Raw genomic sequence first — 27,323 nt, 5'->3', positions numbered from 1 at the left:
GATGGATCCTGCTGAAAGAGGTGCCACAGCCAGGAAGGGAGCCAGGGGAAACCTGTCATGGTTTTACATCAGACCTGCTTGTGTTGATAAGTTAAACTCACGTGAAATTTTACTGTGTGTTTATTTTTGAGCAATTAAAACTTTCACTTGCTTCCCATTCTATGATCTTTTTGAATCTTTGAGCGTGCAGCACATGGACATTATTTCCACAAATGCAAAGTAGTTGGTCAGTCAGTATTTGTGACTGAAGTGAGAGGGTTTAGTGTTATTTGTTCCTGTTCTGAGAACTCAGATGTAACTTCCAGCACAGTAACAGACAGCTCAGGGCTAGTGTGCTTTGTTACTGCCCCAACTGTTAGTTTTGTTTTAGAGGAAAACATTGGCTCTTTGCTGTTACATCCACATAGTAAATTCCTTCTCCCTTGCTTTCAGTGGAATGTCCTGTTTGTGAGGTTGCTATTCTGGAGCAATACATAAACAAACATCTGGACAGCTGCTTGAGCAGAGGGGAGAAGAAGGACAGCCTGCGAAGGTAAGGAGCAGCTCTGAGGGCTCCAAACGTGTGTGGCTGCTTTGAGCACGGCTGGACTGAGAGCTGTGTGCTGCTGGGGTGTATTACTGGTGGTTTGTGTTTGGTTCTGGCTTCCCTGCTGTGTGGAGCACTCTGAAATCACTGTGGGCATTGTCCCCCCTTGGGAAAGAGTGTGCATTGCCAGCTCAGTCACTCTTTGGCTTTTAGTGGCAGGAAAACAGTGGCCAATGCTTTAAAAAGTTCATCACAGGGAGAGCTTGGTCTGTGTGTTGTTCTTGTCACCTTTCTGCTCCCTGGCATTAAAATTCCCCTCAGATAACACTGGTTCCCATTTTTCATTTGCTGAAGGAATTGCTTCCTTCCGTTCAGGTGTGCCAAGAGACATTTTCTTCAATAGCTGTCAAGTTAAAGAATAAAAATTGCACCTTTCTCTCCTCTCTGTGGGGCTGTTGAGGTTTCCTGAAGATCTCGATTTCCATAAGATTAATTCATTCCTTTGGCTTTGTGCCCCTGCCCCAGCATTGGTCATGGTCACCACATTCACATCAGAAGTGGAGTTTCAGTTTGTTTTACTTACAGCAGAAATTTAGGCTGCTTTTATTTCTGACTGATCAGACTGAAGGACTGGGAGGATTTGTACTTCAATGCTTGTTTTCCCAATTCCCCTGAAACTTGAATTAGAAAGTAATTTTATGTTAAAGCTCTTGTTTTGCCCAGTCATGCCTAGGGCACAATCTGTAAGCTAAAGGACTTCCAAGATAAAAAAATGGTAAATGAATATTGAAATCTGATGTTACATTTAACTTCCATTTGGAGTGGTTGAGTGCTTTCTCTGTTCTTAATAAATGGACAAATAAGCCAGATCTGTCCTTGGTGTCACGCCCATGTCCCTAACAGGATTTAAGGTTCTGCTTATTTAATCTCTAGGCTGCTTGGGCCTTCAGCAGGTGTCAGAGCAGACCCTGCCCTGGGGCTGGCCCTGCTGGGCAGAGCCTGCTGGGTGCTGTTTGGTGCTGGAAGCAGCACATCCCCAGTGCTTCCCTGAGGAGTGTGAGCTCTGTTTGTTCTCCACCCAGGCTGTGTTGACAGCTGAGCAGTTCCAGAATGAGCTGCTCAGTCAGCCCCCAGAGCTCCACAGGGGTAATTCCAACATGTGAATGCGTTTCCAGGGAACACTGTGTTTCTCAAGCATGGGGAAACCCAACCAACATTAGGATTTAAACCTGTTGTGAGGTGTTTTCCTGTGGCTGGCTGCTGGAAAGCTGTCAGCACACTTTAGGTCATGCTGCTGGTGAGCTGGAATACACAACAAGCTTCTGTAGGACTTTCAAAAGATTTACTTTAATTATTCAGTGAAATTTTTTATATTTCCCAAAAGAATCTGAAAAAAGCTTCCCTGAAGAGTGTATTGTGGTAATCCATCTTCTGTTTACCAGCCATGCTACAGGGCTGGATGAGAGTAAATGAATTATTGACAGTTTCTGTGTAAAACTTTTTTTTTTAACCTTGAAATTTTCAATGTGCTAAGTTGAAAGTGCTGAATAGTTTTCAAATAAATCTATCATTTTCACAGTGGAAAGCTGTTAGCTGCTCTCTAATCCAGAGTAATGCAGCTGAGCTTTATTTTGCTGCAGAAAGAAAAATGTCTAATTAAATGCTGTTCCTCTGTGAATTACTGCAGTTGCAGAAGATGAGTAAGGCTGCAGATGAGTTTTGGCCCCTTTGTTTTTCCTGGTTTGAGAGTATCTCACCAGGAGGTGTAGGGCAGCCTGAGCTAATTTGACAGGAGGAAATGTTCTGCTAATTTTAGGTGACAAAAGTTGTGCTAGGACTTGAATTTTCTCTGGCAGTTTCCTGTAATTAAGATGTTTTCCCCAGCTGTGCCAGGAATGTTGGGTCCTGACAGAAAGCAGTGGAAAGCAGTAAGTTTTGGATTTAGATGATATTCCTCTGGGAGCACTGTTACTTATCTTTAATGTCTCTGTACACCAAACCACCCTTCTGTTAGCTGAGAGCTGCTGCCTTCGGGTACATGACTATTTTTCTCAAAGACATTTTTCCAGAAAGCTGAAAAATCTCCTAATTTGAGTTTTGGCTTGGTGTTTTAATACTTCTAATATTTCTCCAGCTGATTCAAGTAAGCCATGGCCAGCACTGGGGTGGAAAACCCAATGTGTATGTTCTTTCATGTGTATGTTATCCTGAGTGGATGAGGTACCCTTAAGTAATTGTAAGTAGTTTGATTTTCATAGGAGTATTAATTAAATAAAGTCTCTTGTTTTCCTTTGGCAGTTCTGACCACAAAAGGAAGCTGATGTCCAAAGTTGTTTATAACCTGCTGTCGGATCGGGATCTGAGGAAGAAGCTCAAGGAGCACGGTCTGTCCACCTCTGGGACCCGCCAGCAGCTCATCAAGAGACACCAGGAGTTTGTGCACATGTACAATGCTCAGTGTGATTCCCTGAACCCCAAATCTGGTGAGTGGGAGGCTGCTGCCATCCCAAACCAGCAGTCTGCATTTCCCCTTCTGCTGGCTCTCAGGGTAGGCATAACACTGGGAGAACTGGAGCTGGAAGGATTTGTGTTGGTAAGTCCAGATCAGTGCAGAATGCTGCTTTAACCTGCTGGGGGTGCTTGGGCTGAGCCCACACTCAGTGCTGCTGGTGGATGGAGTGGCAGCCAGCCTGTGCCTCGCTCACCCAGAGGGCAGCAAGAGTGCTGGGGTGTGTGGTGTGCACTCCAGCTGCTCTCCCCAGTAATGCCAAACCCCTCCTGTGTTCAGAGCCTGTGGCCAGCAATGCCAAAGCCCTCCTGTGTTCAGAGCCTGTGCCCAGTAGTGCCAAAGCCCTCCTGTGTCCAGAGCCTGTGGCCAGTAGTGCCAAACCCCTCCTGTGTTCAGAGCCTGTGCCCAGTAGTGCCAAAGCCCTCCTGTGTTCAGAGCCTGTGCCCAGCAATGCCAAAGCCCTCCTGTGTTCAGAGCCTGTGCCCAGTAATGCCAAAGCCCTCCTGTGTTCAGAGCCTGTGCCCAGTAATGCCAAACCCCTCCTGTGTTCAGAGCCTGTGCCCAGTAGTGCCAAAGCCCTCCTGTGTTCAGAGCCTGTGCCCAGTAGTGCCAAAGCCCTCCTGTGTTCAGAGCCTGTGCCCAGTAGTGCCAAAGCCCTCCTGTGTTCAGAGCCTGTGCCCAGTAGTGCCAAAGCCCTCCTGTGTTCAGAGCCTGTGGCCAGTAGTGCCAAACCTCTCCTGTGTTCAGAGCCTGTGCCCAGTAGTGCCAAACCTCTCCTGTGTTCAGAGCCTGTGCCCAGTAATGCCAAACCTCTCCTGTGTTCAGAGCCTGTGGCCAGTAATGCCAAACCCCTCCTGTGTTCAGAGCCTGTGCCCAGTAATGCCAAACCCCTCCTGTGTTCAGAACCTGTGCACAAAGGGTGAATTATTAAAGCCACACTTAAGATGCAGACGTGCATTTTGGGTGGTAGCAGAGAGCCTGAGGTTGCTGTGGAACACCAATAGCTGAGCTTCTGAGGAAGCACAGGTGCCAAATTCCTGGAGTGTGCTTAAACCAGTTTGGAACAGGTTTTATTCTTTCACAGCTTAATGAGCTTTTGTTCTGCCTGCTTCGCTGTCTGGTGAAGTGTTTGTTTTAATAACTGCCCACAGCTGCTTGGCAGTTCTGTGGAGATGATGAAATGCAGAAAGAGATTTGTAGAAGTAAATGTCAAAGTAAACTGTGCAGGGTTCTGCATAGCTGTGGCTCTAGTTAAATGTTACAGTTATGTTGTTTATAGGCTTTGGATGTGTCTGACACTTGGTGAAGTTGGTTGTAATTCCTCTGTGCGCTTTCCCCTTGAGTCTGCACATGGTTCTGTTGCCCTGGAGGGTGGTTTGGGTGACAAAGTAAGATAAACAGTAGATGCAATTATTGTGTCTTCCATTGAAACATCCAATGTGAAATGGGAAATCTCTCTGAATGGCAGCCTGTGTGCCACAAGCACTGTTGTGTGCAGGAGGGAAGGTTGGTAGGATGTGGAAAGTCAGCACGTTTGCCTGGGATTGGAGTCTGAGCTTTCCCTCTTGGAGGGCTAATGCTGTTTGTGTTTTAAATGCAGGGTAGTTTCAGTCTGTGCTGTTACAGCTTTTTATTACCCAGCTCCTGTTTCAGTGATCCCTTTCTTGTATTTCCAAACAGTTGCAGAGGTTGTTAAAGAGCTGGAAAAGAATGAGAAGATTCGGGTTCAGCTAGAGTGTAATAAACCTGGTGAAAATGTAAGTGACTGCTCTTGGTTCTCACAGAGGGGTGGCCAGCAGAAACTGCAGAGAGGGCACTGGGAATGTCTGCCTATTGCTTTATTGTGGGAATTCCCAGCTTGCATATTGGAATTCACATTCAGCATCCTGTAGTGAACCTGATTTTCTCACACCACACATTTGTCGTGGGCAGTCCTGGGTGCACTGCTGAGCTTTATGCCCAAACCCTTTAAGTAGGAGCAATTTTTGACTGCAGTAAAAATTCTTGAGTTAAGTTCTCCTTGGCCATGCTGGAAGATTTTGACCCTTCATGGCAGTGTGGGGAATATTTTGCTTCCTAGAATTCTCTAGGATTTAGCTAGCAAATTCCATGCTTCCGTATCAGCAAGGGCGCCTGTTCTCTTCCCATGACATCTGATACTGTGGTGACTTTTGAAGCCTGTTTGTTGCACAGTGGTAGGAATATGTATATTTATATAATATGCTGAGTGTTACATGGGCTGGCTTGGTCCTGGTGACTCGATGGAAGCAGGGCAGGACACTGTGGACATGTTCTGGAAATGTGGATTAATGTGATGAGGTACTGAAAGCTGGGGGGGGAAACAAACAGTTGCTTCTTGCAGTTAAGTCTGTAATTTCAAAGTCTGCAGCTTTAACATCTTCTTATTTATGTTAAAAACATTTGTGTGATTTCTGTAGAGCTTGACCTTCACAAAGGACCAGACAGAGGAAGAAATAGATGAGATCCACACTGAATATCGTAAGTAATGTGCAAATTTCACCTCATTTTGCTTTTAAATCTACCTTTTTTTCCTTTGAGCTGAAATGCACACACTGATTGCCTCCAAAGGCTTCTCTATTTATGCACTTTGTTCTTTCTTAGCGTGCTGCCATGTTTGCCTGCCATGGAAGCAGCAGAGCAGGGTGTGGGATGTGCAGTTGTGTGGTCACTGCTCTGGAAGCCTTCCTGAGCCCACCAGGGCACTGGCCTTCCTGCTCCTGGTTTCATTTTCTTGGCCTGTTGTACACATTTAGAACAAAATATATTAAATACTGTCTTAATTTTTCAAAGACAGGTATTTGATTGAGTTTGGATTGCTAAGAGGGCATGGCTACAAGACTAATCACTTGGAGATCTTGATAGTCTCAAGCAGGTTAACTGAAAATTGAGAAGTTTAAAAAAAATAGGAAAAAGGGGAAGATAGAAAAGTATTTTAATGGGAAGATATGGTTTTAAAATTAATAAAAAATACTGACCAAAGAGGCAAATGGTAAGTGGTGTCAGGTAATTATTTCTCATAATAAGGAAGAAATCGTAAGCATGAAAAAAGAACTGTATGTTAAAATTCAAAAACAGTTTGAGATTAAAGAATTCTTATCAAATGCCATTATTTCACCATAAAACAGATGGACTTTAAAGCTTTAAAAAGCTTTGTTGCACAATGAATTTTTTTTTCTTTTATTTTACAGCATTTGCACCCAGACCCTAATTCCCGGCTGAATGAATGAATGAACTGTGGTGTAAATTCTGAATAAAAACCTTCAGATATATTTTTGTTCTGCTTTTCCATATGAAAAAACACACTGGGGCTGTGAACAGCCTTGGGGAAAGGCAGGACAAACTGGGAGAAAACGCTTTTTTCTGCTTCTTTGCATTTCCCCAGGCTCTTGGCAATTTGCACATTGCACTGTTGGCTTTTTTTTTTTGCTGTTTATGAAATAGCAATTAATACTTTGGCTTGAGGAACCTGAGGATGGGAGCTCTGCCTGGCACTTAGAGCCACTGTCATTTCCTTCTGCCCCACAGGACTCAGGGACACCCTCAGCCCACTCTGCTTTTTCTGTGGTCTCTATTTAAAGAGTTAAAAGTCTACAGGAAAGGAAATACATCTGTGAAAAAAAAAATATTTGGTTCCCTTTTCTGCTATAAATCTTTTCATTTGCCATGTTCTTTGGAGGTCTGCTGCTTTGTCTCGTGTTTTAAATATTTGTTGTTCTGTCTGGGGCTGGTTTACGTTGCTGCAGTTTGGTGGGATGTGCTTGGGGTGTTGTTTCAGCACCACAGTGATTTACAGCGTAGCTGAGCAGTGCTTGTGTGCCAGGACATTTCTTTTCAGAAAGCTTTGTAGTTCTGCCATGAGCCAGCACAACAAAAGATAGTAATGCTGGAAAAACTGAAGTGCCAGAGGAATTCCGTAATGAGAGCGCAGCGACTCAGACGCGACATCTGGGACAGAACTTGCTTTTTATTAACAGAATTTTTGGCCTTATGTGGTGTTTTCAGCTACTCAGGGAAAGGGAGTGTCTGTCAAATCTGTTTCCTTCTGTGGGGCAGAACTTGGTGTTTTATAGTGGAATACATCAAAGAATTTCTTCACTGGAAGGGTGGTCAGCCATTGGAATGGGCTCCTCGGGGAGGTGACGCAGGGCTTGGCAGTCCTTTCTGAGGAGAAATCCCTGCTGATGTCCAGCCTGGCCCTCCCCAGGGCTGTTCCCTCATCTCCTGGGGGCAGAGCCTGAGCCACACCTGGCTGTCCCTCCCTGCCTGGCCAGGCTGAGGTGACCCACAGCATCCTACTGAGGACACCGGGCGTTTTCCCAGCCTCTCAGTAAAGCATTTGCACTACCAAGCTTAAACAATTCCATTGCTTTGGCTGAGCACCAGAGGAGTGCTTAAAACGTGATTGAAAGTGCAGAGAGTATTTGGAGTGTTAACTTACTTAAAGGATCTGAATCCCAGCAGTGTAATGGGCATGACACAGAGCCTGAATCGTTCATCTGTGCTGTGCTCTGGGCTGTGGGCAGCTCTGTAACAGCACAGACACGGATTTGGATCCTTAATAGAATGTGGAACGTATCACAGTGCTGGGTTGGTTTTCCTCTGCTGTAACAAAAATGCTTTTAATTCAGTTTTTGGTGTCCATTTCTGTTCACATCCTTGCAGTGTTTGTGCCATACCTTAGTCCTGTGGGGGTGGTCACTGATGCTCTGTACCTTTCAGGAAACAAACACAGAAGTGAATTCAAATTCTTGGTGGATCAAGTAAATAAACGGTGGAAGAAAATGGGTGAGAGGAAAGCAGAAAGTGCTCAAAACAAAGAGGAAGTTGCTGTCAAAGAGCTGCCAGCAGCTGCAGGTCAGTCACATTTCATATTGTCCCCTCTTGGACCGCACTAAGAAGTGATGGATTCCCAAAGAAATGGTCTTTCATCTGTTGTTGTTCTTTTAGACCCTTTAAGGGGTAAAAAGCCCAACCAGCATAAAGATCAAACAGACCCTAGAGTGATTTACTGCTATTGATTTTAGTGTGGAACATAGGCATGACCCATAATAGATACATTTGGTTTCTGTGTGCTGGGTGTGGGTGTGCTTTATCTGGGGCACATCCAGTGGGCTGAAAGGGGCTCTCAGGTTCTGGCTCAGGTTTGCTGCAGGTGCTGAGGGTGGCCCCATGACCACTCTGGAATGAAGGTGAGGATGGGTGCTGCTTGCTGCCTTTCAGCCTTCCAGGATCATTACTGTGAGAGGGGGTTGGTAACTGGGAGCTGCAGAAGCATTTGTGGGAATTGGGTTGAGGATTTTTTTGTCCTGAGACTGAAGCGATAAATTCCTTGGGCTTGTTTTCGGCTGTTCATGCAGGGTGCTGCCCCTCTCTGACTTGCTGTGTTTTGTGTTTGTACCCTGGAGCTCAGTGGGAGCTGGGAGGGATGGCTGCAGCTCCTCCCTGGCTGGGAGGAAGGGGCACCTGGTTCTGCATCCTCCCCAGCCCCAGGCATCACCGGGCTGTGCCCTGGCAGCGCTGCCTGCAGGAGCCTTTGGTCTCCTCTGCCTTGTGCTTCCCGGCTGCTTGGGCAGGGAGCATCTGGCTTTGAATGTGGGGTTTGGAGAGCATTCCTCAGCCTAACAGAACTTGTGGATTTCTAATGTGAGAGGCTGAGTTCTGGAGAGCCCCCTGGCCAGAGTGGGGTGTGCTGCTGTTGGAACTCTCAGGAAAACATGGCAGTGTTGCTTGCCCCAGCCCTCACAAATCCCTGTGCTCTTGACTGACTTCATCTGGGCCTCTCTCCAGTGCTATCTCTTCCAGCAGAGCTCTGCAGAATGAAATTAAGAGAACAGTATAATAGTATGAATTTTATCCTTATTGTTTCCTGCAGACCTTGGAGCAGTGCATGATCTGTTCTGTGTGAAGGGTAAAATCTCAAGGATTCCTTATAAATAAATAAATAAAAGATTTTAAACTGTTTCTCTTCTATAGCAGAAGAAGAGGCAATGGGTTATTGGATACTGGGGTCACAGCCTTGATTTCCAGCTCTGGAAGGGAGGATTGGGGTGCTGTGGATTCTGGGGTTTCTGTCTCCTGTGTGAGCTGTTCTGTGTGTGCTGCCCTGCAGGCTCTGAAAAGAACTGATGTAAAACCATGGAGTTTTTCCAAAAGAGTGATCAGGTAGAAAATAACTTGAATCAGATGTATCATTCTGCATCATGTTCAGAATGTGGCAGCACCTCATTTGGTTCTGGCAAACCTGCACAATTTCCATTACACTTTGTTCTCGGAGCTTCCAATAATCCTTGGAATTTCAGTTTTATGCAAAACATCTGCACTCGGATGACTGTTTATAAACAACTGAAAAAGCAAAAAGGTGATTTTCAGGGGAGGGAACAGATGCCTAAAGCCTGTTTGCTCTTGGTTCCTTGTAACAGCAATTGCCTTTGTATTAAACTGGGAATTACAGCATGGGAAAGGAAGAAGGCAGTAATGGCCTGATGGTAAGCTGGTAAAGCCAAGGCTTTGTCTGCATTCCTTACCCACTTGCTTTGTGTTCTCATGGAAGTGGTGGAATTGTACAGAATTGAAAGAGATCTTTGGTTTGATTGGGGTTTTGTTGGTTTGTTCATTTATACTCATTTCCTCCTCCATCTCTCCCTTTGCCTCTCCTGTATTGGTTGATGTAATTTAACCTCACTCTGTTTGTGGTGACATTTTAATCATCTGTTCCTGATTTACGTCATCCTGCTTTTCATCTTTAAGTTTAAAATATGTTTCTCAGTCTTTATAACTTTTAAACGTGGGGCTGTGCTTTGTCTAAGGGGAAGGCGCCATAAGGATTTGATATATATTGGTGCTAAATAATTTGATTCAATAAATATTAACTGTGCTGAGCTGCATTATTGCACAGGCCTTTGCTATTTTTACCCTGCTAATTTCAGAGAGTTGTGTTTCATTAGTTGGACAACCGACTCACTGGGATCTGCTGGTTGTTTTCAGCAGACAAAAATATGCCCCTGGTATTTAATTATGCCTGTTAGCAGGAGAGAAAGGGCAAGCTGAGCTGAATCCAAAGACTGTGAAGCCCCTCCACACTCTAATTAAAGTTCTTTTTGGCCATTTCTGTCCTAACCATTGCTGGAGAGGCAGAGAGGTTGGGGTGGCTGAGCAGGAGCAGGGCTTGGGCCCTGGGGTGGAGCCAGGGATGTCTGTGACTGCCAGAATCAGTTATCACTGAGATGGGGCTGCAGAGTGGTTTTTTAGTTCAGTAACTCACTTGCAAATGTTTGTGGGTATGGCATGAGGGCAGTCTGCCTTTTCATACCAGAATCTTTAACCTGTATCTGTTTTCTCTTTGGAGGTCTCTTTTCAGAGAACTGTTCATCTTTTCATTGAACAAAACACTTGACACAAAACCCAGAAGAAGTGTTTTCAATTTTTGTCTGTTGTGTTGTAGAAATTATTTTTCCTGTTGAAATGGAAATGTCAGTGCACTGGCCTTGTCTGAGCTGCATAAGGAAGTAAATCACAACTGAAAATAAGCCTGTGAACTTGGTCTGTAAAACTTAAAGCTCAAGCTGTCTGATGTAGGGGCTGAAAGGAATTGGTAGCACAAGCAGCCAACAGCACTCATGAAGTGCTTGCTAATTTCTGAAATAAATTCCATCTTCTGAAATGTGTAACACATCCTCACCCTTTATTTCTCTCCTTGTGTTTGAAACTCAGCAGTGAAACATTTCTGGTTCTCAGAGAGTTGTCGGTTGGTTTCTTTTTTTAAATATACACGAAAAGAAATTCAACCTTTGAAACTGTCAAAGTTTTGGAAAATAAGTATGAAAGTGGGAATGAGATGTTGGTATTTAAATGTTTATAACTTAATTTTTTCTTGAAAATCTTATCTCTAGGCTGCAGAATCCTAAACAATAGTATTTTGCATTATCATTCATTCTCATCTCTGTCTTTCCACTTGGTAGAACCTGGAGAAGAGGATCCCACAGCTGGAAAAGCCCAAGCACTCCAGTCAGAAATTCCTGATGGCCAAAGAAGTGAATCTCCTGGCTTGAAGCAGTGGCAGAGATCAGCCTCTCCCGAGTTCTCCCTGTCATCTGGCTCAACATGCAGGTCAGTGAGGCAGCCCTGCTGCTGCTGTGTGCTGGGGAGAGCTGTGGCACTGCCAGGGAGCAGGGCAGGCACCCAGCTCACAGGAGGGGAGTGCTGCCTGGGCTCACAATTCCTGCTGCACCTGTCCTGGGCTTCCCTAGCTTCAGCAATGGAGCTAAAGTACACGTGGAATCCACTTAATGCTTTGGAATGCCTTCATAAGGGACTGCTAGTGTAAATGTTCCTTTTGCTACAGAAGCAGGGAGTGGAATGTCTGGGGAACCAGGAGTGTGTTTGGTGAGTCCCTTCCACTGCTTTACCCTCCCATCTGCTGGAAGTTTTATTAGAAAGGTCCTAAAATTGATATGGCCTCAGTCTTTTAAATAGTATAGCTGTAAGGACCTGTGACCCCAGTTTCTGGAGGAAAGGTGAAAAAGTCATTGAAAACAAATACAGAATGACTGGGTTTTGCTATGTGTCTGAAAGCAAGAGAGCTAATCTTACCATCTTGTTGGTAACAGAATTGAGAGGAGAATGCAGGTCTGCATTGCCAGGAATAAAAGGGTTTCGTTTCCTGGGTTTTTAGAAGTGGGAGATAATCAGAGAAAGTAGCTGAAGGTCACCAGCTGAGCTAGGAGTGACATTTCTTGATTTCCCACCCCTTAGACCCCTAGTACCTGCCTCTTCCTCCTTGTTCTGCAAATATTAAGAGTAAGGTAGTAATTGGCATCATTGTTGGTTATTAACTGAGCAATCTAATTGAAATACTTTAACAGAAACCAATTTTCCTAAAGTCAATTGGTTCACAAAGAGCTTTAAGAAGTCATCATGAGGGTGCCCTTCCACAGAGGGAAATGTTGAGCTCTGAGTGAAAGCCTAGGGAGACTTTGGAAGGGGAAGATCAGCTCGGGGGATGAGAGAGCATCAAACAGTAAATGTCTTTGTTTTACAGGATCAGACTTTGCTGCCTGTTTCCATTTACTTGCATGAGTGGGAGCATACAGTAAATATTTGGCAGTAAACAGCAATCTGCTGGTGGGCAAGCACCTGGGGAGGCAGGAAGGGTCCTGCCTTTGTTGTTGCCCTTTCAGAATATCTCTGCATTTGTTTGACTTCAGGCCTGCCTTATAGCCCAGTAAAGCCCTTCCCTTCCTGTGGCCTTTCCCCTCTTTGCTCTCTGTGTCTTTCTGCCTGAGCTGGTACTATAACATTGATAAAGGCAACAAATCAGTTTATTTGCTGTTCAGTGTGTAAGAAGCCTTTAAGGTGAGCACTGGACCAGATTTCTCAGTTTCTCAGGATGTAAGTGATGATGGCAGTTTTCCCTTCCCTGTGACCAGGGAACTGTTCTCCTGCCCCTGTCTGGGTTCTCCCAGAGCTCACCTTGCCACAGCCCCTGGTGGAGTGCCTTGTTTCCAGGTGTGCTGCCTGGGGCAGGTGCCCCAGCTCCCAGTGGGGCTGCAGAGGGTGGGTGACCCCTGGTCTGACTCTGCCCAGGGCAGGGGCAGCTGGAGAGGCCCAGGGAGCCTTGGGGCATCACACCCTGCAGCCTCTCCTCCTTTGCATCCAGCTCCAGCACGAGGAGGTGAGAGCAGCAGTAATGCAGGGAAGGCTCAGCTGAGGTGACAGGTGCTGCCTGCTGGGGATGGAAGGTCCCTCCTGTCTGACCACAGTGTTCCTCATGTGCCTTCCTAAGGAGCACTTCAGAGTGTTTTCCTGGGTTTTCTGGGAAATAAAGAGAGGCTGCAGGGAGTCTCCCCCTTTGCAAATGCTGAGGTAGAGGAGCACGTACTGAAAAGAGTCAAATGTGTTCTTTGTCTGGACCCTCTGTGCTCCTGGTGGCTGCTGTGAAGGGGCAGGAGGGCTGCTGGCAGTGCCCAGGTCCTGGTAAGGCCTGTGGGCTCCTGCTGTGCCCACGGAGCAGCTTTGGACTGTGCAGTTCCATCCAGGACTGCAGCTCTTCCTCCCAGCCTGCTGCTCCCCTGGGCTCCGTGTCCAAAGGGCCCTGCATTGTGGCAGCACTGCCAGGGGCTGGAAAACCATTGTAGTCATTCCAACTGCATGAAAGAAAGGCATTTTATCACTGTCTTACCATGAGGCTGGGATTTTGTTAATTGTGGTGAAATAAATCCAGCAGCAATCAAACAAGAATGATTTAGATGTTGATGGTTTTAGTAGTATTGTGGTATTGTATCAAGTAATGGGTTTCTGAGGCTTGTGTTTTTCTGATAACGAGAGGGTATCCTTTGCCAAGAGTAAATGTTTTTCACATTGAAATGTCAGAACTGGAAATATATTTGGAATTCCAATCTGCATGCTATGCTCCTGTGAGGAGGGCACTTCTAAAGGGAGGGCTGTTGTATTGATGAATTAAAACAAAATGAGGGTGTTGAGTAGCATATCGAATGTAACAGAATAATCCACAAGTCAGAGTTGAAATGTTTGTTCTGCAAAAAGATGCTGCAAAGAAATCAGTGATTCTTCTGTTTTCTCCTTCATAAGGTTTGTCCCTTTTCAGTTTCATGTCAATACTTGCTAAGGGAATAGTTGGTCAAGATTAGAAATTCATCCATTGTACACTAATCACTGATGAACTGATATTATTCAAAGGTCTGTGCTAAAACTGAAGAAATGAGAATTTTACTCCTGCTGGAGAAAAGATCCAGGCCAGGTGTGGAGGTTGTAGCAGTGCCCCAGACGTGCTTGTGCTCTAGGGAGATTGATGATCCCACCAAGAGAGCAAACTGTGTGTTACAGATAAGCACCAAAACACAGCCGTGCCTTTGAAAGCGTAATTTTTCCAAGCTCTGAAGTCATGGTTGCACTGGGCTTCCACAGGACTGCAGTGCTCCATGTGAATAGTCCTGTGGAGTTCTTTGACTTCCTGGGACTGAAGCCAGATTTTACGCAACTGCTTAAACAATGGGAAAATTAGAAAATAAATTAGGAGGAACAATGATAAGCCAGTTAATGAGCTATTTAAAGGAAATATTCCATTATAAGTGTTTTATATAATGGGGATAATATGCAGTTCTTTAAGCAAATTATTTTTTCTTAAAACTGTGTTCTACACAAGTGTCGGTTCTTGGTGACTGGAGTGAGACCTGAACAGCAGACAAAACCCAGCCCTGGCTGTGTCTGAGATGCTGAAACACAGTCAGAATTTTGAAATCTGGTGGGAAAATGCTGTGTCCACAGCCTGTATAAATCCCTGTGCTGTTGGAATACCCAGAGTGACTGCAGTGTCTGCCAGGAGGGGTTCATGCCCAAGGAAGGGGCCCATTTGCAATCAATAAATGGGGCTTTTTGGCAGTTAGTTTAGGAGCCATTGATCAGGATCCAAGCTCTGGGTTTAGCAGGTCACTTATCCTTGGATTTATGTGCTTTACATAGTATGGGCTTTAGTTCAGCAGAAGAGGTAGAAACAGAGTGCCCTGGATGGCAGCAACCCTCTGAAATGGGTGACAGGGGTTGGCAAAGCTGGCAGGATGGAGCGCTTGGAAATGCTGTGTGAGCTCTCCTGGGCAGCTGCCTCAGCCTGAGCCTGGAGGCAGCGCTGTCCTGCGCCCTGGCCATCGCTGTCAGATGAGAGAAGTGTATGAAAATGTGTTGATCAGTGCAATAATTGCCTTTTATAGATCTTCAGGACTTTTTAACTTAATAAATCTTGCACCGCTTTGGCTCAGCGATGATTTGTATCACAGTGTTTGATCTGTGAGTTTTGGCCTCGAATACGGGTTCATTGTGAAAGGATGATGATACTTTTCTGCTATGCTGTTGATTCATACTTTTCTTCCCAAGACTTTGAGCTGTAACAAATGGCAGGAGCTGTGAGGCCTGGTGGCAAGTCCTGGGGTGGTTGTGAGATAGGGCCAGCTGGTGGCCTCAGATGTGTGTGGTGGAAGCTCTTACATACAGGCTGTGTCCAGGAGGACATCAGTCCCTGCTCAGGAGCCCTGGGCTGGGGACATCTCTGAGCCCTGGAAGCAGGAGTTGTGGTAGGGAGTGCTCCTGGTGCTTCAGCCACCACATCCCACTGCTGCCAGACTCCTGGGGGAAGCAGTTCAGGAAGATGCAGCAGATCTTTCCCTTTGCTCAAGGAACAGCCTCAGAGGTATCTTCTCAGGCTGCAGAGGGGGGTGTGAAATCTAAGGAAGCCTGGAAAGAGTCAAGGAAAACAGCAAGATGGTGGAACCTGTGCAGGGTTTGGTGCAGACAAGAGCCCTCTGTGGGGGCCTGGGCAAAGCCAAGGCTGGCAGAACCTCTCCAGGGACAGGAGCATGGATCCATGGCCATGTGCTCTGAAGAGGAGGTTCTAGAAAGCCAGAGACAGGAGCACCAAGCCACAGGCACGTGGTCTGAAGAGGAGGTTCTGGAAAGCCATGGAGGATGCTGTGTTGCACCATGCATCACATGGCACAGTGCCTGGCTGCTCCAGCAGCGAGCTCATCCCGTTCCTTGCAGGGGGACAAGGTGCAGGCAGGATTGCAAGAGGGGAAAGCTGCTTGCCCTCACTCCTGGGCATTCACCTCCAAATAACTTTGGTAAAACGAGATGGGCTGGAGCTCATCTCTTGTGCCAGCATTGAGGGAAAACAAGCCTGGAGCCTGGGCCAGAGCACATGGATGGATGGATGGATGGGAGGATGCTGGCTGCTCACGCGAGGCCGAGGAGGAACCTAATCTGCCTTAAAATAAACCAATTCAAAGGGCTGTTTGCTCCTCTCAGTTTTAGAGCAAGACATGTCATTCACACTTAGATCAGCTTTTTTCTCTCTATTTTTGGGTGGTGTGTTTATCTTAAATGAAAAAGGGCGGGTGTGGAAGTCAAACGCTACTGATGGTCAAGAAAGGAAGAGTTGACTCTTGGTTGACTGGCTGTAGGGGATCAGGGGAACCAATCCTGCAGGAATATGGAGTGGGAGAATTGCCTGAGTCACTGGAGATGCATTTTTCCCAACGTGGAGGCATGAATAAGTGCAGGATCACCCTGCCACAGGATGCTGGCTGTATCTTGAGCAGTTCAGGTGAAGAACTTAAATCGCTTTGGCTGTAAAAATTGACTCATCTGGAAATGATCTGTAAAATTGTGGCAGAGATTAGTGACCTTCACTTAAGAAAAGGACAGAAAACCTGTTGTGGGAATTTGTCTTGAATTTGGAGTCGGAATGAAGTCTGAAGGGGTGTTTTGCTGTGCCTGGATGCAATGTAGATAGATACCTCTGAAGCATTCAAAAGGCAGAAAACATTGGAGAAATGAACAAAACAAAAATTCTAAATTCTGCGATCTCATTAGCCTCTGTGGGCTAAAATTTATAGAAAAAAAACCCCTTCAGAATGAGGTGGCTGTTTCTCTTATTTAATTCATAGTCTTCAGTTTAAGGGCTAAGAAGAGGGAGGAGTTTTCTTCAGGGAAAGAAAAAGTTAATTTAAAATACAAATTCAGTTGGTGGTCAAAGTGGCTTTAGTTGACAGTGGTTTTTGATAATTGTTTTTCAGCTATGGCATATTTGAGGATTTTTTTTAAAATTTTCAAACACTTTTGTCCCCTGGCAGAAAGGGGGGGTAATTACCAGCAAGGTGTGTAATTACCTCAGCTCCAAAGCCAGCCGTGCTTGGGCTCAGTAACTGAGACTGATGTCTGGCAGAGTGGGATGCAGAGCGCTGAGTGGCTGCCATGGAGCAGGGGGATGCTGGGAGAGATCCTGAAGCAAAGGGCTGTTAGCTCCAGCTGGAAGTTCAGAGCCCTGCTTTGCACAGCTACTGCAGCCCCTCAGTCTCTCACTGCAATTAGGGCGTAGGAGTTAATTGGCTTCTCTGGGGAGCGATGGCTGTGGCGTCAAGGGCCCCTCATGGCTCCATGTGTAGGCCAAAGGTGGAACTCGCCCCAGGACGTTTTGTACTTGGTTTTAAAAATGTTTGGTAGGCCTAGACCATGGATTCCACATGTGAATTCTGAACGCACATTACTGGTTTGAACGTTGGCCAGACTTCTTCAGTTTTATTGTTTTGCGGTGACAAACGCGGCGGGTGATAAATGCTGCAGTTTTCAAGGCAGGGAAGTACATCATGTTCAGGCCTCAAACCTGTTCTTTTTCTATTTTGGGGGACTAAAAGCACACAAATAGCCCTGTGTTCTCCCCAATTCTTTTTTAAAATGCAACTGGAACATCAGAGTGGGGTTTGGAAATATGATGATAACTCATTCCCTGGGCATCCACTTTGTGCACCGAAAATGAGCTTTTGATGGGCTTCTAATTCTGAGAGTAAAAACAAGGTTGACTTTCAAAATGTTTCCCATCCATTTTTGGTATCTTTTTCCTTTTTATCTGTGTGACTGAATGTGCATGTGTTGGAGGTTACTCTAACTTGGTGTTGTTTGTCCAGCCAAATTCCTGATGGTTCTGTAGTTATCGCCACAGTAACAGCTGAGGACTCTCACTTCACAGGGGAGACAAAATTGCAAAGGGTGAAAAAATCCTGCTGTCTTACAGAAATTTTATGTCACACTGATTTATTTAGGAGAGACTTTAAAAAAAGCAGGTACACTTTCTCCCCCAAGACACCTTGCAGATCCTCTCCAGAGAAACTTTCTGGTGCCTGGCAATACAGAGGTGGTGTAGTTACCACCTAACAGAAATAAACATAGAACTGTCTCATGTGTTAAATAATGGTAATGAGACCCCAGGGATAACTAAAAATGAAGTGAGACAGAAGTTTCTGGACTGTGCTGTAGGTTGGTGTTATTTCTCATTGCTGTTGGTACTGGAGGGGCTGGTCTCAGCCAGGGGTTCTGCTGCCATTGCTGAGTGGAGCCCTGCATTGCTGTAGGTGTGGCTGAAATAATTTCCATCCATTTTGTTTTCCCCTTCAGCACCAATTCGGACATTCTGGCAGATGTGGAAGGGTCTGAGACGTGTTCAGCGTCCTCTGACAGGTGAGTAGAATATCCAAGAGCTGAAGTCCTTGGGATGGGTTCAGGTCTGTAGCTTGCAGTTGGTGGAATCCTGGAGAAGCAAATGCCTCAGGAAAGTCAGATTCTTGAAGAATCCCCACAGTTCTGGGAAGCACAGTTTGGTCAGTGTATGTGGATCCTTGAAAAATGATCCCTGAGTCCTCCAAGAATCCACAGATGCCCAACTGAATATCTTTATTCCAAGGGATATATAACTATATATTTTAATTAAAAAAAAGAAGATGAAACTATTTTGTTATGGAAAATTAAATTTGATCTTCTATTGCATTTGAAAATTCCATTGTTGACAGAGTTGTAGGTGAGGCTGACAAGTTGAACATGCTGGAATTGAGCATCTGTTTTGATTTACTTCTGTTTGAGATTAGAAGAGCACTTCTTGGTTGTTAAAATCTCAGTGTCTGCAAGTCTGAATCATGTTTCTGTTTCCCATATGAAAATCCACGTGAAGGGGCTGGGGAGAGCTGGGGAGGGCCCTGGGTCCACGATGCCCCTCGGTGCTCTGGGAATGTGTGTTCAGTGCCAGCACCAAAGCCCAGCTGGATCTGGTGCTGGGGTTCACACAGATCTCCCTGGGCATGGCTGGGGCTCCCAGGCATGCAGGAGAGCCATTTCCATCGTGGTGCAGCTCTGAAACACAATTTACACACTAAGATACAGCAGGAATATCTGGTGGCAGTCAGCAGATGTGGATTGAGCATCTCAGAGTTGTCCATTGTTATTTTCAGTTGTGAATTCCCAGTTTAAGACAAATGAATAGTCCCTGCAGGATGGATTCAGCCTAGCAGATGGTACAAAACAGAGTGCACTTAAAAGGAATGTTTAATTAGTAAAAGCTGTTGACAGATTAGTGGCATCTTTCATGTCAACACTATGTGGAATTTTAAGCTCCAAGGCTGAATGATAGAAATCAGCTGCTTCATTTACATACAGCTTGTTTAAGAATTTTTTCTTTAAAATTAACTGTGACTAAAAATAAAGCAGTTGTTGAGTTTTCTGTGGGAAATACTTTGTCCATAAATGAGGAGAGTGCCTGGCAAGGCTGCAGGCCCCAAGCCCTCCTTTGAGGGTAATGCTGACCAACCTCTCATCCTGCTTCCAGGTGGCTGTGCCCCAAACTGCCTTTTCTGATAGAGCATCCTTATGGTTTTGTCAGCGCCAGGGGCTGTCCTCAGTTATGGACACAGAATCTGGGGGTTGCTGCTGTTCCTTGGGTTCCAAACTGGTCTCTGGGGACAGAAGGAGAGGCACTGTGATGACCCTGTTCCTGCGGGCCCTGGGGCTGTGGGGTGATTTGTGGTGCTGTCACCTTCCTCAAATGAGAAGGCAGAGAAATATTTCTCCCCCCATCCCTGGAGGTGTTCAAGGCCAGACTGGACAGGGCTTTGGAGCACCCTGGGATAGTGGAAGGTGTCCCTGCCCAGGGCAGGGTGGAATGAGCTGCTCTTTAAGGTCTCTTCCAACCCAAACCATGCCCTGATTCCCCATCACCTGTAGCACGTACGTGTGCAGCATCTGTGTACTGCTCCCAGTGCTTGTGCACAGCAGCAGCAGCAGCGTGTGCTGTGTTGGGGCCCTGGCAGACCCTGTTTCCCTTGTGTTCTCTCCCCAGCAGCAGCTCCGTGGCCCTGACAGGGAACAAGAGGAAGCTGCGGCGGCCGCGCGTCCCCGAGCGCAGCGGGGCCGTGCCCCAGGGCAAGAGGAAGAGGAGTTAGTGCTGCAGGCATGCCCAGCTCAGCCTGGGAAACACCTCCTGCCTTCTCCCATTCTCTGCGTGTCAGGTGCTGAGTAAAATGCTGCATTTCCACATCACTGCCATTCCAGCTGCCTTCATCACCGGGCTGCTGGGTTTGCCCGCAGCCCTGTGGGCCCTTGGTGGCTGAGGTTGGGCACCGAGTCCAGAGCCCTGCAGGAGCCTGGCCTGGCTCCTGTGCCCGAGTTCCCTCCCTCGCTGCTGCAGCACCTGGGCTTGTGCTGCCCCTGTTGTGCTTGCACCTGGGCCAGCCCCGTGTGCCCTCCTGGGAGCAGCTGCAGCAGGATGGTGTTTGCATGGGGGTGGGCAGGTCCTGGTGCCCCAGTACAGGCACAGCCAGGGGAGGGAGGGACCAAGGGAGGCAGGGAGATTCTGCCCTACACTCACAGGCTTTTTTATATATGTCTTTGTAAAATTACTCAGTATTATGTGTCATTATTTCAGTTTGAAGTCCTGAGACTGGGAAGAAGTCGGAAGGTTGTTGGACATGAAATATTTTAGCTTTCAAGCAAATAGTTACATTGAAAAGTGTGATCTTCCTTAGGAGGTGGTGGGATTTTGTAGTGCAAGAAAATGAAGGAAATACAAGAAACCTGAACACCAGGAAAGGCTTTGAAAAATAAAGCTTGTAAGCAAAATATGAAAATACTTCAGGTGCTTTTGCTGAGCCCTGAAGATTTGGTCAGTGGGAACTTGGCAAAGAAGACACAAAGTCTGGGTAAGATTGAGTGTTATTGTGTCTTGACTTCAGAGTGAAGCTGGGATTCAGGAATAGTCCTCCTCAAGCCATGGTTCCCAGGAGTATTTGTGTTTGGAACAGGCTAAATCATGGCACATACAAATATCATAAGTGCATGAAGTGGAGTGATGCAGAGGCAAAACAGAAATCTGGTTGTGTTGATTTGGTTCATTTTTTACTAAGCCAAACCTTTTGAAAGACAATTATTGATGTCTGCTTTAGGGCTGCCTTTTTCTCACAGCAGCTCACCTCAGGCATTGGAATTGGTTGCAGTTGGCCAGTGAATGGTAATAGTACTGTAAATGAGTATCATAAAGGGCTTTCTGCAGGCGTTTGCAGAGCAGCTGCTGCTGTGCTGGGGAGGGCCTGGTGTGGGGACACCGAGCCTGCTGTGGCTGCAGTACTGACATTCCCACTGCCACGGGAGCTGTGGCAATTCCAGGGGGCAGAGAAGGCAGAGAGCAGCTGACACATTGAATAGGGCACAAATCAGACTGGTTTGCTGACAGCCTGTGAGGATTAGGGTTTTTATATCACTTATTGTTGTCATCACCATTTAACGTCCAAACTGGTGCCCTTTGCCTGAGCTGGAGCTTTTTCCCCTCCTTTTGATGGGGCTGATGCCAGAGGAGGGTGGTGCCACTCTGGAGCTGGCAGACGTGAGTGGGGTGTGTGGCTGTGAGAGATGGTGGTGGCTGAGGTGCAGGGGGAGGCTGCACCCTGGGCAGTGTGGATGCAGGTTTAGGAGAACACAAGGATTTGAGGGGCTGCCTCATTCCCCCCCTGATGGAGTGGGTGCCTGGGCAGGACCCAGTCTCTGTGCCACAGCCAGGGCCAGCTCCAGCCCCAGGCAGTGCCACGGTGCTGCCAGGCCCAGCCTTTGCCCGGAGTGGCTGCTGGTCCCCCGGGTGCCATAAATGATGCTTGCTGCACATCTCACCAACCCAAGAGTCACAGGAACTGCAGAACATAAGGGAAAAAACAGCAGGGAAGGAAACACAGTGTCCTCCCCACGCTGTGCTGTCCCCTGCTCCCCTGGGCAGCTCTGCTCCTCCGTCACTGAGTCAAGGGGCACCGGGAGCAGCTGGGGACAGCCGGGCTGGGGGCACAGGTCACAGCCAGAGGAGCCGAGCTGGCGCTGATGGGGGTGATGCTCAGGGTGATGGGGACAGGGTCCTGCTGGGGCTGAGCATGGCCCCATCGGGGGAAAACCCCACCCACCATTGTGTTCTTTGGGTGAGTAATCAGAGTTACTGCAGCCTCCTGATACCTTTCACTGAGGGTGAGTGGTGTTTGTCACATCCCTGCAGCCAAAGCCTTGGGCTGGGCAGGGGTGGGAGTCCAGGGCCCCCTGTCTCACCCTGTCCTGGGGCCCCTCCATCCCACCCTGCTGTGGGCCCATTCCTGGATCCAAGGCAGGTTCCCGATGTGACTGCGGCTCCCTGGAGAACTGGGAGTGGGGCAGGAGCTCCCAGGGCACTGATCCTGGCAGCCAGGGTGGGGCTGGGCTGGGCTGCTTTGGGCAGGGAGTCCACGCAGCAGGAAATGAATTCAGTCACGGAGCAGTCCCTCAGGCCAGGGCAGAAGGGCGAAAGTGGAAACAAAATAATCAGAAAGCAAAGATGTCCTGTTCCTCCTGTTCCCGCAGGCCGGCAGGAGCCGTGAGAAAGGCAGCGGTGCTGGGAGCGGGGCAGAAGCAGGAGCAGTCACCGTGCAGGACAGGCGCCTCCCTGCTGCCTCCCACCGCAGGCACCCTCTGGAACGAGCAGCTTGGGCTCACCCTGCAGCGTGGGGCAGGGGCAGCACCCGGCTTTGGTCGGCTCTGCAGATGCCAGGGGGTTTCTGTGGCATTGCTTTTGGCAGGCAGGGATGCCTCGTGCCCAGGCTGGGTGCCAGGCTCTGCCTGCTCAGAACAGGTCCTGCTCTGTTCCCAGACCTTCCTCAAGCACACTGAGTGAGCTGGGCACACAGCGAGAGCTGGGGTCACTGGTACACAGCTGGCACACAGCTGGCACACAGGGAAGTGGCACACAGCTGGCACACTCCTGGGCACACGGCGAGAGCTGGGGTCACTGGCACAGCTGGCACACAGGGAGGTGGCACACAGCTGGCATACAGCTGGCACGCTCCTGGGCACACGGCGAGAGCTGGGGTCACTGGCACACTCCTGGGCACACAGGGACATCTGGCACACATCTGGCACACAGCTGGCACCTGGGGAGCTGTCCCAGCGCCCTGGGCTGGAGAAGTTCCCTGCCAGCCAGGACCAGGCACTGCGAGCTCAGGACACGGGGGTGGCTGAGCACCCCAGGAGGGACCTGTGGCCACTGGGGACAGGCAGGGTCAGGGGCTCTCGAGGCCACTTCTCCCACAGTGCTGTGTTTGCTGGCAGGAGTTAAAAATAAAAAGCCTTTTGGTTGAAGGAGGGTCTGTTTTGATAGAAGAGCAGATATTCTGGAGTTGGAACACCTCACACAAGCAGAGGAATTGAAGATGAATCACAGCTACCTGCTGGGCAAACCCAACACCAGGATCTGCTGCCCAGAGGAGAGAGTAATCATGGTTCTGTCCTACCTGGCACTGGAGCAGCCAGAGGGCCTGAATTCAAAATGATTTGGACAAATTGGTGAGTTGGCTCCAAAACAACCACCTGGAACTAAATAAAGAAGAGCATGAGTTACCAGCTTCAGGAAGAAGGTAAACATATTACTGCCAATGGGAAGTAATTAGTGAGGCTGAAAAGTTTATATAAATGTAGCTGGGCTTCAGTTTTGCAGTGAAAGCTCACTGCTCTGGTTAATTATTTGGCCCTACAGAGGCATTCCTGGAGCCTGGACTGGGGATTTCATTGCAGGTATTTGGTGGAATAGAGATGGGGCTGTGTGGAAGAATCCTCACCTATGTGGGCATTCCCAGACACATCTGCTTAGACACTCTCACATATCTACTGAATTATCCTGGGGATTGCAGTCTCCTTCCTATCACTTGGCTAAGATTGTTGTAGTGATGAGCAACAAACGTGACTCACTTTCTTTTATATACATATGCAAATAAATGTAGAATTTGCATATGAATATATTAAACCAGACTATATTCTGGTTTTGCTGATTCTTCTATTTTTACCTAACAAAATCTCAGATAGATCTTGCTATTTATATTTTGTTCAAAGTGCCTCACTTCAGTGGGCAGAAGCATCAGGGTGTGTGCAGGGGCTGCAGGCAGTGCTGTGATCCACACCTCTGGCTCTGGAAGGTTTAGTTAACACCCCAGAGCCAGGAGTGGCACTGAGTGTGACACTGGGTGTGCAGGCCCTGTCTGTCAGTGCTGCAGGTGTGCATCCCAGTACAGCCACGGGTACAGCCCCAGGGCTCTGGGGCTCACTTTGCTTTTCATTCCTTCATGGTGAGTGGGAGTTCAGGGCACTGCAATGAGCACCTTGAAGTTACACACAAATGTAGTAATCCCCCCAAAAGTAGTAAAATGATTGTGTTATCTCCCAACAGCTTGAACCTGAAGCCTCTTTGTTAAAAACCACATGGATACATATTTCAACTTTATTATCCCAACTTGTTACTGCCAGGGTCTGGGCAGGCTCCATTGGTTTTATGGGCTTTGAGGCCATAATGGGATGAAGCAAGGAACATTTTAGCACAAACAGCGTCCTTGGGAGCCCTGTGCAGGCCTGGCTGCTCAGGGAGGTGCCTGGGGAGAGCCTCTGTCCCCCTTTGCTGGGCTCGGGGTGCGATGGGCGGGTGGGAGTGGGGGAGTTGCACAGAAACCATCCTGCATCCACCCTGCGAGGCTGTGCCCAGCCTGGGTGGGACTGTCAGGATGGCAGGACCAGCCTGGATTATGGGATCAGCAGGATCCATAGCCTGCTCTCCTCTAAATGGGTTTAGGCTGGTTGATTTGATCAGAGCCCTGCTGCTGTGTCCCAGGGCCTGCCTGGGGCGGAGGTGGCCCCTCAGTGTGCTCTGGGATGTGTCTGCAGAGCTCTGCGGGTTTCTCCTGGAGTGCCAGCAATCCTGGCCATGGAGATGTGTGCTGGCTCCATGCCGGGAGGCTCAGGCTCCTTTTCCAGGATGTGGCTCCCAAAGCTGGATGAGCCTGACTCGGGCTCCAGTGCTGCTGTGGGCTGCAGGCCATGGGAGCAGAGGCTGGTGGATTTCAGTGAGCTGGGGACCCAGAGGAAATGGTTGGAATCCCACAAACCTTTTAGGGACATGATGTGAAAGGTTCTCTAGCACTGAGTAAGTTCAGTGTAGTGCCACACTTCTTTTCTTTTCACACTGGGGAAGAGAAAAGAAGAAATTTTCTTGATATGCGCATGAATTCGTGTGAATTCTCTTTCTGCTGTGAATGCTTTATAGAACTCGAGACTGCAGCATCCAAGTAGATCCTCCCTTCTCCATTTGTCTGCATACACAAGTCAGCTTCTCTGGCTCCTTCTCCCTTCCCAGTAATGTTCTGATGACTCAGTTTCCACAGCCCTCCCCAGCCACGGCACGAGTCTGACAGCCAGGTAGTGTGACAGGCCAGCAATTCTGGCACTGACCATGGCTGCAGGTTTTTTTCTGTTGTTTTTTTTTTTTTTTTTTAATTGTGATCAATCTGAGTACTAGGTTTTTGGCTGGGATTTTTGGTCATTGTTGTTTTTCAGCTAACAGAAAGAAATAACACGGCCAGAGGACGGTGCAGGGGATGTGATGGATGACACAGCATTACCCAGCAGTGTGACTGTCACCTGCATCTGAGCACACAGGTCTGGACTGGCTTAGGTTCCCCCTGAGCAGTGAGCCCAGTGACACAAGGAATTGGGTGTATGGGTTTGGGACCAAATAATTCTGTGCATTGCTGATATTTCCACGTTTTGTCTCCAAAGCTTTGTTTCCTTTGGTGCAGATTACAATATTGATTGTGTATTTTTCTGGAAATCAGCACACCAGCTGGTGAGCCATGGAGGAATTTGATATCAGACTTGAGAATTTACTCCTGTGCACATTGAAGAAAGACACAGAAAAGTTGTAATGTACTGTGCCCTCAGGATGTTCCCAAGCCTGATTTAACACCCAGCATTCATCAGCTCTGTGTGGAAGCACAGGTATGCCTTTTCCATGAAGATGAGTCCATGGCACTGCTCATTTCCATGCTTTTGGTAGATTTACCAGAGTTAGGCTTCCTGCAGGCTGAGTGCAAGAGATGAGGACTAGGAAAAAATGCTAGGATAAAGAGAAATTGCCATGCAAGAGCAGCCAGGGCCCATACCCTGGCTCTCCAGCCTGCTGTGGGCTGCAGCCATGCACGAGTTCATGGGCGGCTGCAGCTCCATGTGCAAAGCTGTGGCCTGGGCTTGACATTTTGCCAGCCCTCTACTGTCCTGGGGACCATAAAGTTGTGATTCCAGATAGCTATTGGAAAAACAGCTATTTCAGATCCAGCAGCAAACCAAAATGCAATTAAATTTAGCTTTATTTAGTGTTTGTGCTTTTGATTGTCCCGAAGCATGTATTTTAAAATAAAACTGTTTCCAGCTCCATGGCATCCCTGAACATTTAAAGCTGGAAGAAGTAGGGATGACTCAGAAAACCCTTTGATTCTCACAGGATTCTTTGCTTCAAAATCACATGTGTTTGGGTTTTAGTCGTGGAGCAGCTGCAGCTTTGCCTGAATAAGGCCTGAGCATCTCTGGCTGTTGGGGCCACGGCCCAGCCCTGATGGGCTCACCTGGGGAAGGGCCCAGGAGCTGGATGTTATCCTGATGCATCCCCAGATTTCAGGCCCTGGGTGTGCAGTCCCCGCTCTGCTGCTCCTGCACTCCAAGTCAAGGCCGTGTGTCAGAGCACGTGGCCCTGGGAGCAGTGTGGCACTGGCATGGGGACAAACAGGGGCAATCCTGGCACTTCCCCAGCTGAGCACCTGGGCCTCCTGCTGCCATCAAATGCATTTCAGAGCTGCCCAGCACCCCTGGAGCTGCTCAGCTGCCTCGTGCAGGGGCTGCTCGAGGGACACTGGGCTCTTTCCAGCAGTTCAGGTCTGTTCTGAAGGGAGCTGGGTCTATGCAGCTGTGAGTGACACCTTGTCCAAGGCCAGAGAGGAGCAGTGGCTGCTCTGCCTCACCCAGGCACCCTCTCACAGGTGCTGAGCCACACCTGAGTCCCCAGGGAACTGAGCAGAAGCCAAGGGCAAACCTTTCCTTGCCTCTACTTTGCCCCCAGCCACCTCCTCTGAGAGCTCTCCCAGAACCAGCAGAACAGTAAAAAAAGCAGCATTGCACATGGTGAGCAGCGATTCCCACAGCAGTTTTATTGCCTGAAGATGGAAGAACGTGAACCCTAGAGGGAAGAACATGCCAAAGTATGTAACATTTCTTCATCTTGCATGGAGCTAAAACTTCCCAAAAACTCTTTAAAAATAGCTGCAGGGATGTTTGTTCAGGGCCTAAGGCTGGGCTGAGGAGGATTTGAGATGTGACTTGGAAGTGGGGAGCAAAGGGTGGTGATGCTGGGGGCCTTCAGGGCTGCTGGACTGAGGGGAGGACTGGGAGGGTTCCATGCTCTTCTCAGCATCCCACCTCCACTTTCAGGTTCTGGATCCCTTCTAGGGAGCCTGAAAATGGGGACAGCCACTGAGCTGTGCTGATGAGCTGGTGACAAATGGTGTCACTCATAGTACTGCTCCTTCTTTTATAGAAATAATAAAGGAAAGGCAAGTTCTTGGT

The 27,323-nt window shown here is 47.9% G+C and overlaps 1 protein-coding gene across 4 annotated transcripts in view; it reads left to right on the top strand.

Moving 5' to 3' along the window:
- The window catches only part of RAD18 (RAD18 E3 ubiquitin protein ligase), a 36,094-nt gene extending 8,777 nt beyond the window's left edge, over window positions 1-27,317 (top strand). Inside the window, exons 6-13 of one of the 4 annotated variants that reach the window (XM_077184694.1) lie at window positions 433-532; window positions 2,825-3,009; window positions 4,716-4,792; window positions 5,474-5,534; window positions 7,776-7,910; window positions 11,015-11,162; window positions 18,015-18,077; window positions 19,729-27,317. In XM_077184694.1, coding sequence (XP_077040809.1) covers window positions 433-532; window positions 2,825-3,009; window positions 4,716-4,792; window positions 5,474-5,534; window positions 7,776-7,910; window positions 11,015-11,162; window positions 18,015-18,077; window positions 19,729-19,828 — 869 coding nt within the window. In that variant the 3' untranslated portion in view covers window positions 19,829-27,317. Of the gene's footprint in view, window positions 1-432; window positions 533-2,824; window positions 3,010-4,715; window positions 4,793-5,473; window positions 5,535-7,775; window positions 7,911-9,475; window positions 11,163-18,014; window positions 18,078-19,725 lie in introns of those variants that run through there. The other 3 variants (XM_054640166.2, XM_077184696.1, XM_077184695.1) reach the window with 3 other exon arrangements.
- The last annotated feature ends 6 nt before the right edge of the window (window positions 27,318-27,323 follow it).

This window comes from Agelaius phoeniceus, chromosome 11 (assembly GCF_051311805.1).
Source record: "Agelaius phoeniceus isolate bAgePho1 chromosome 11, bAgePho1.hap1, whole genome shotgun sequence".
Classification (NCBI taxonomy): Eukaryota; Metazoa; Chordata; class Aves; order Passeriformes; family Icteridae; genus Agelaius; species Agelaius phoeniceus.
Note: the sequence above shows the minus strand (reverse complement) of the source record. Positions and strands in the feature narration are given on the sequence as shown.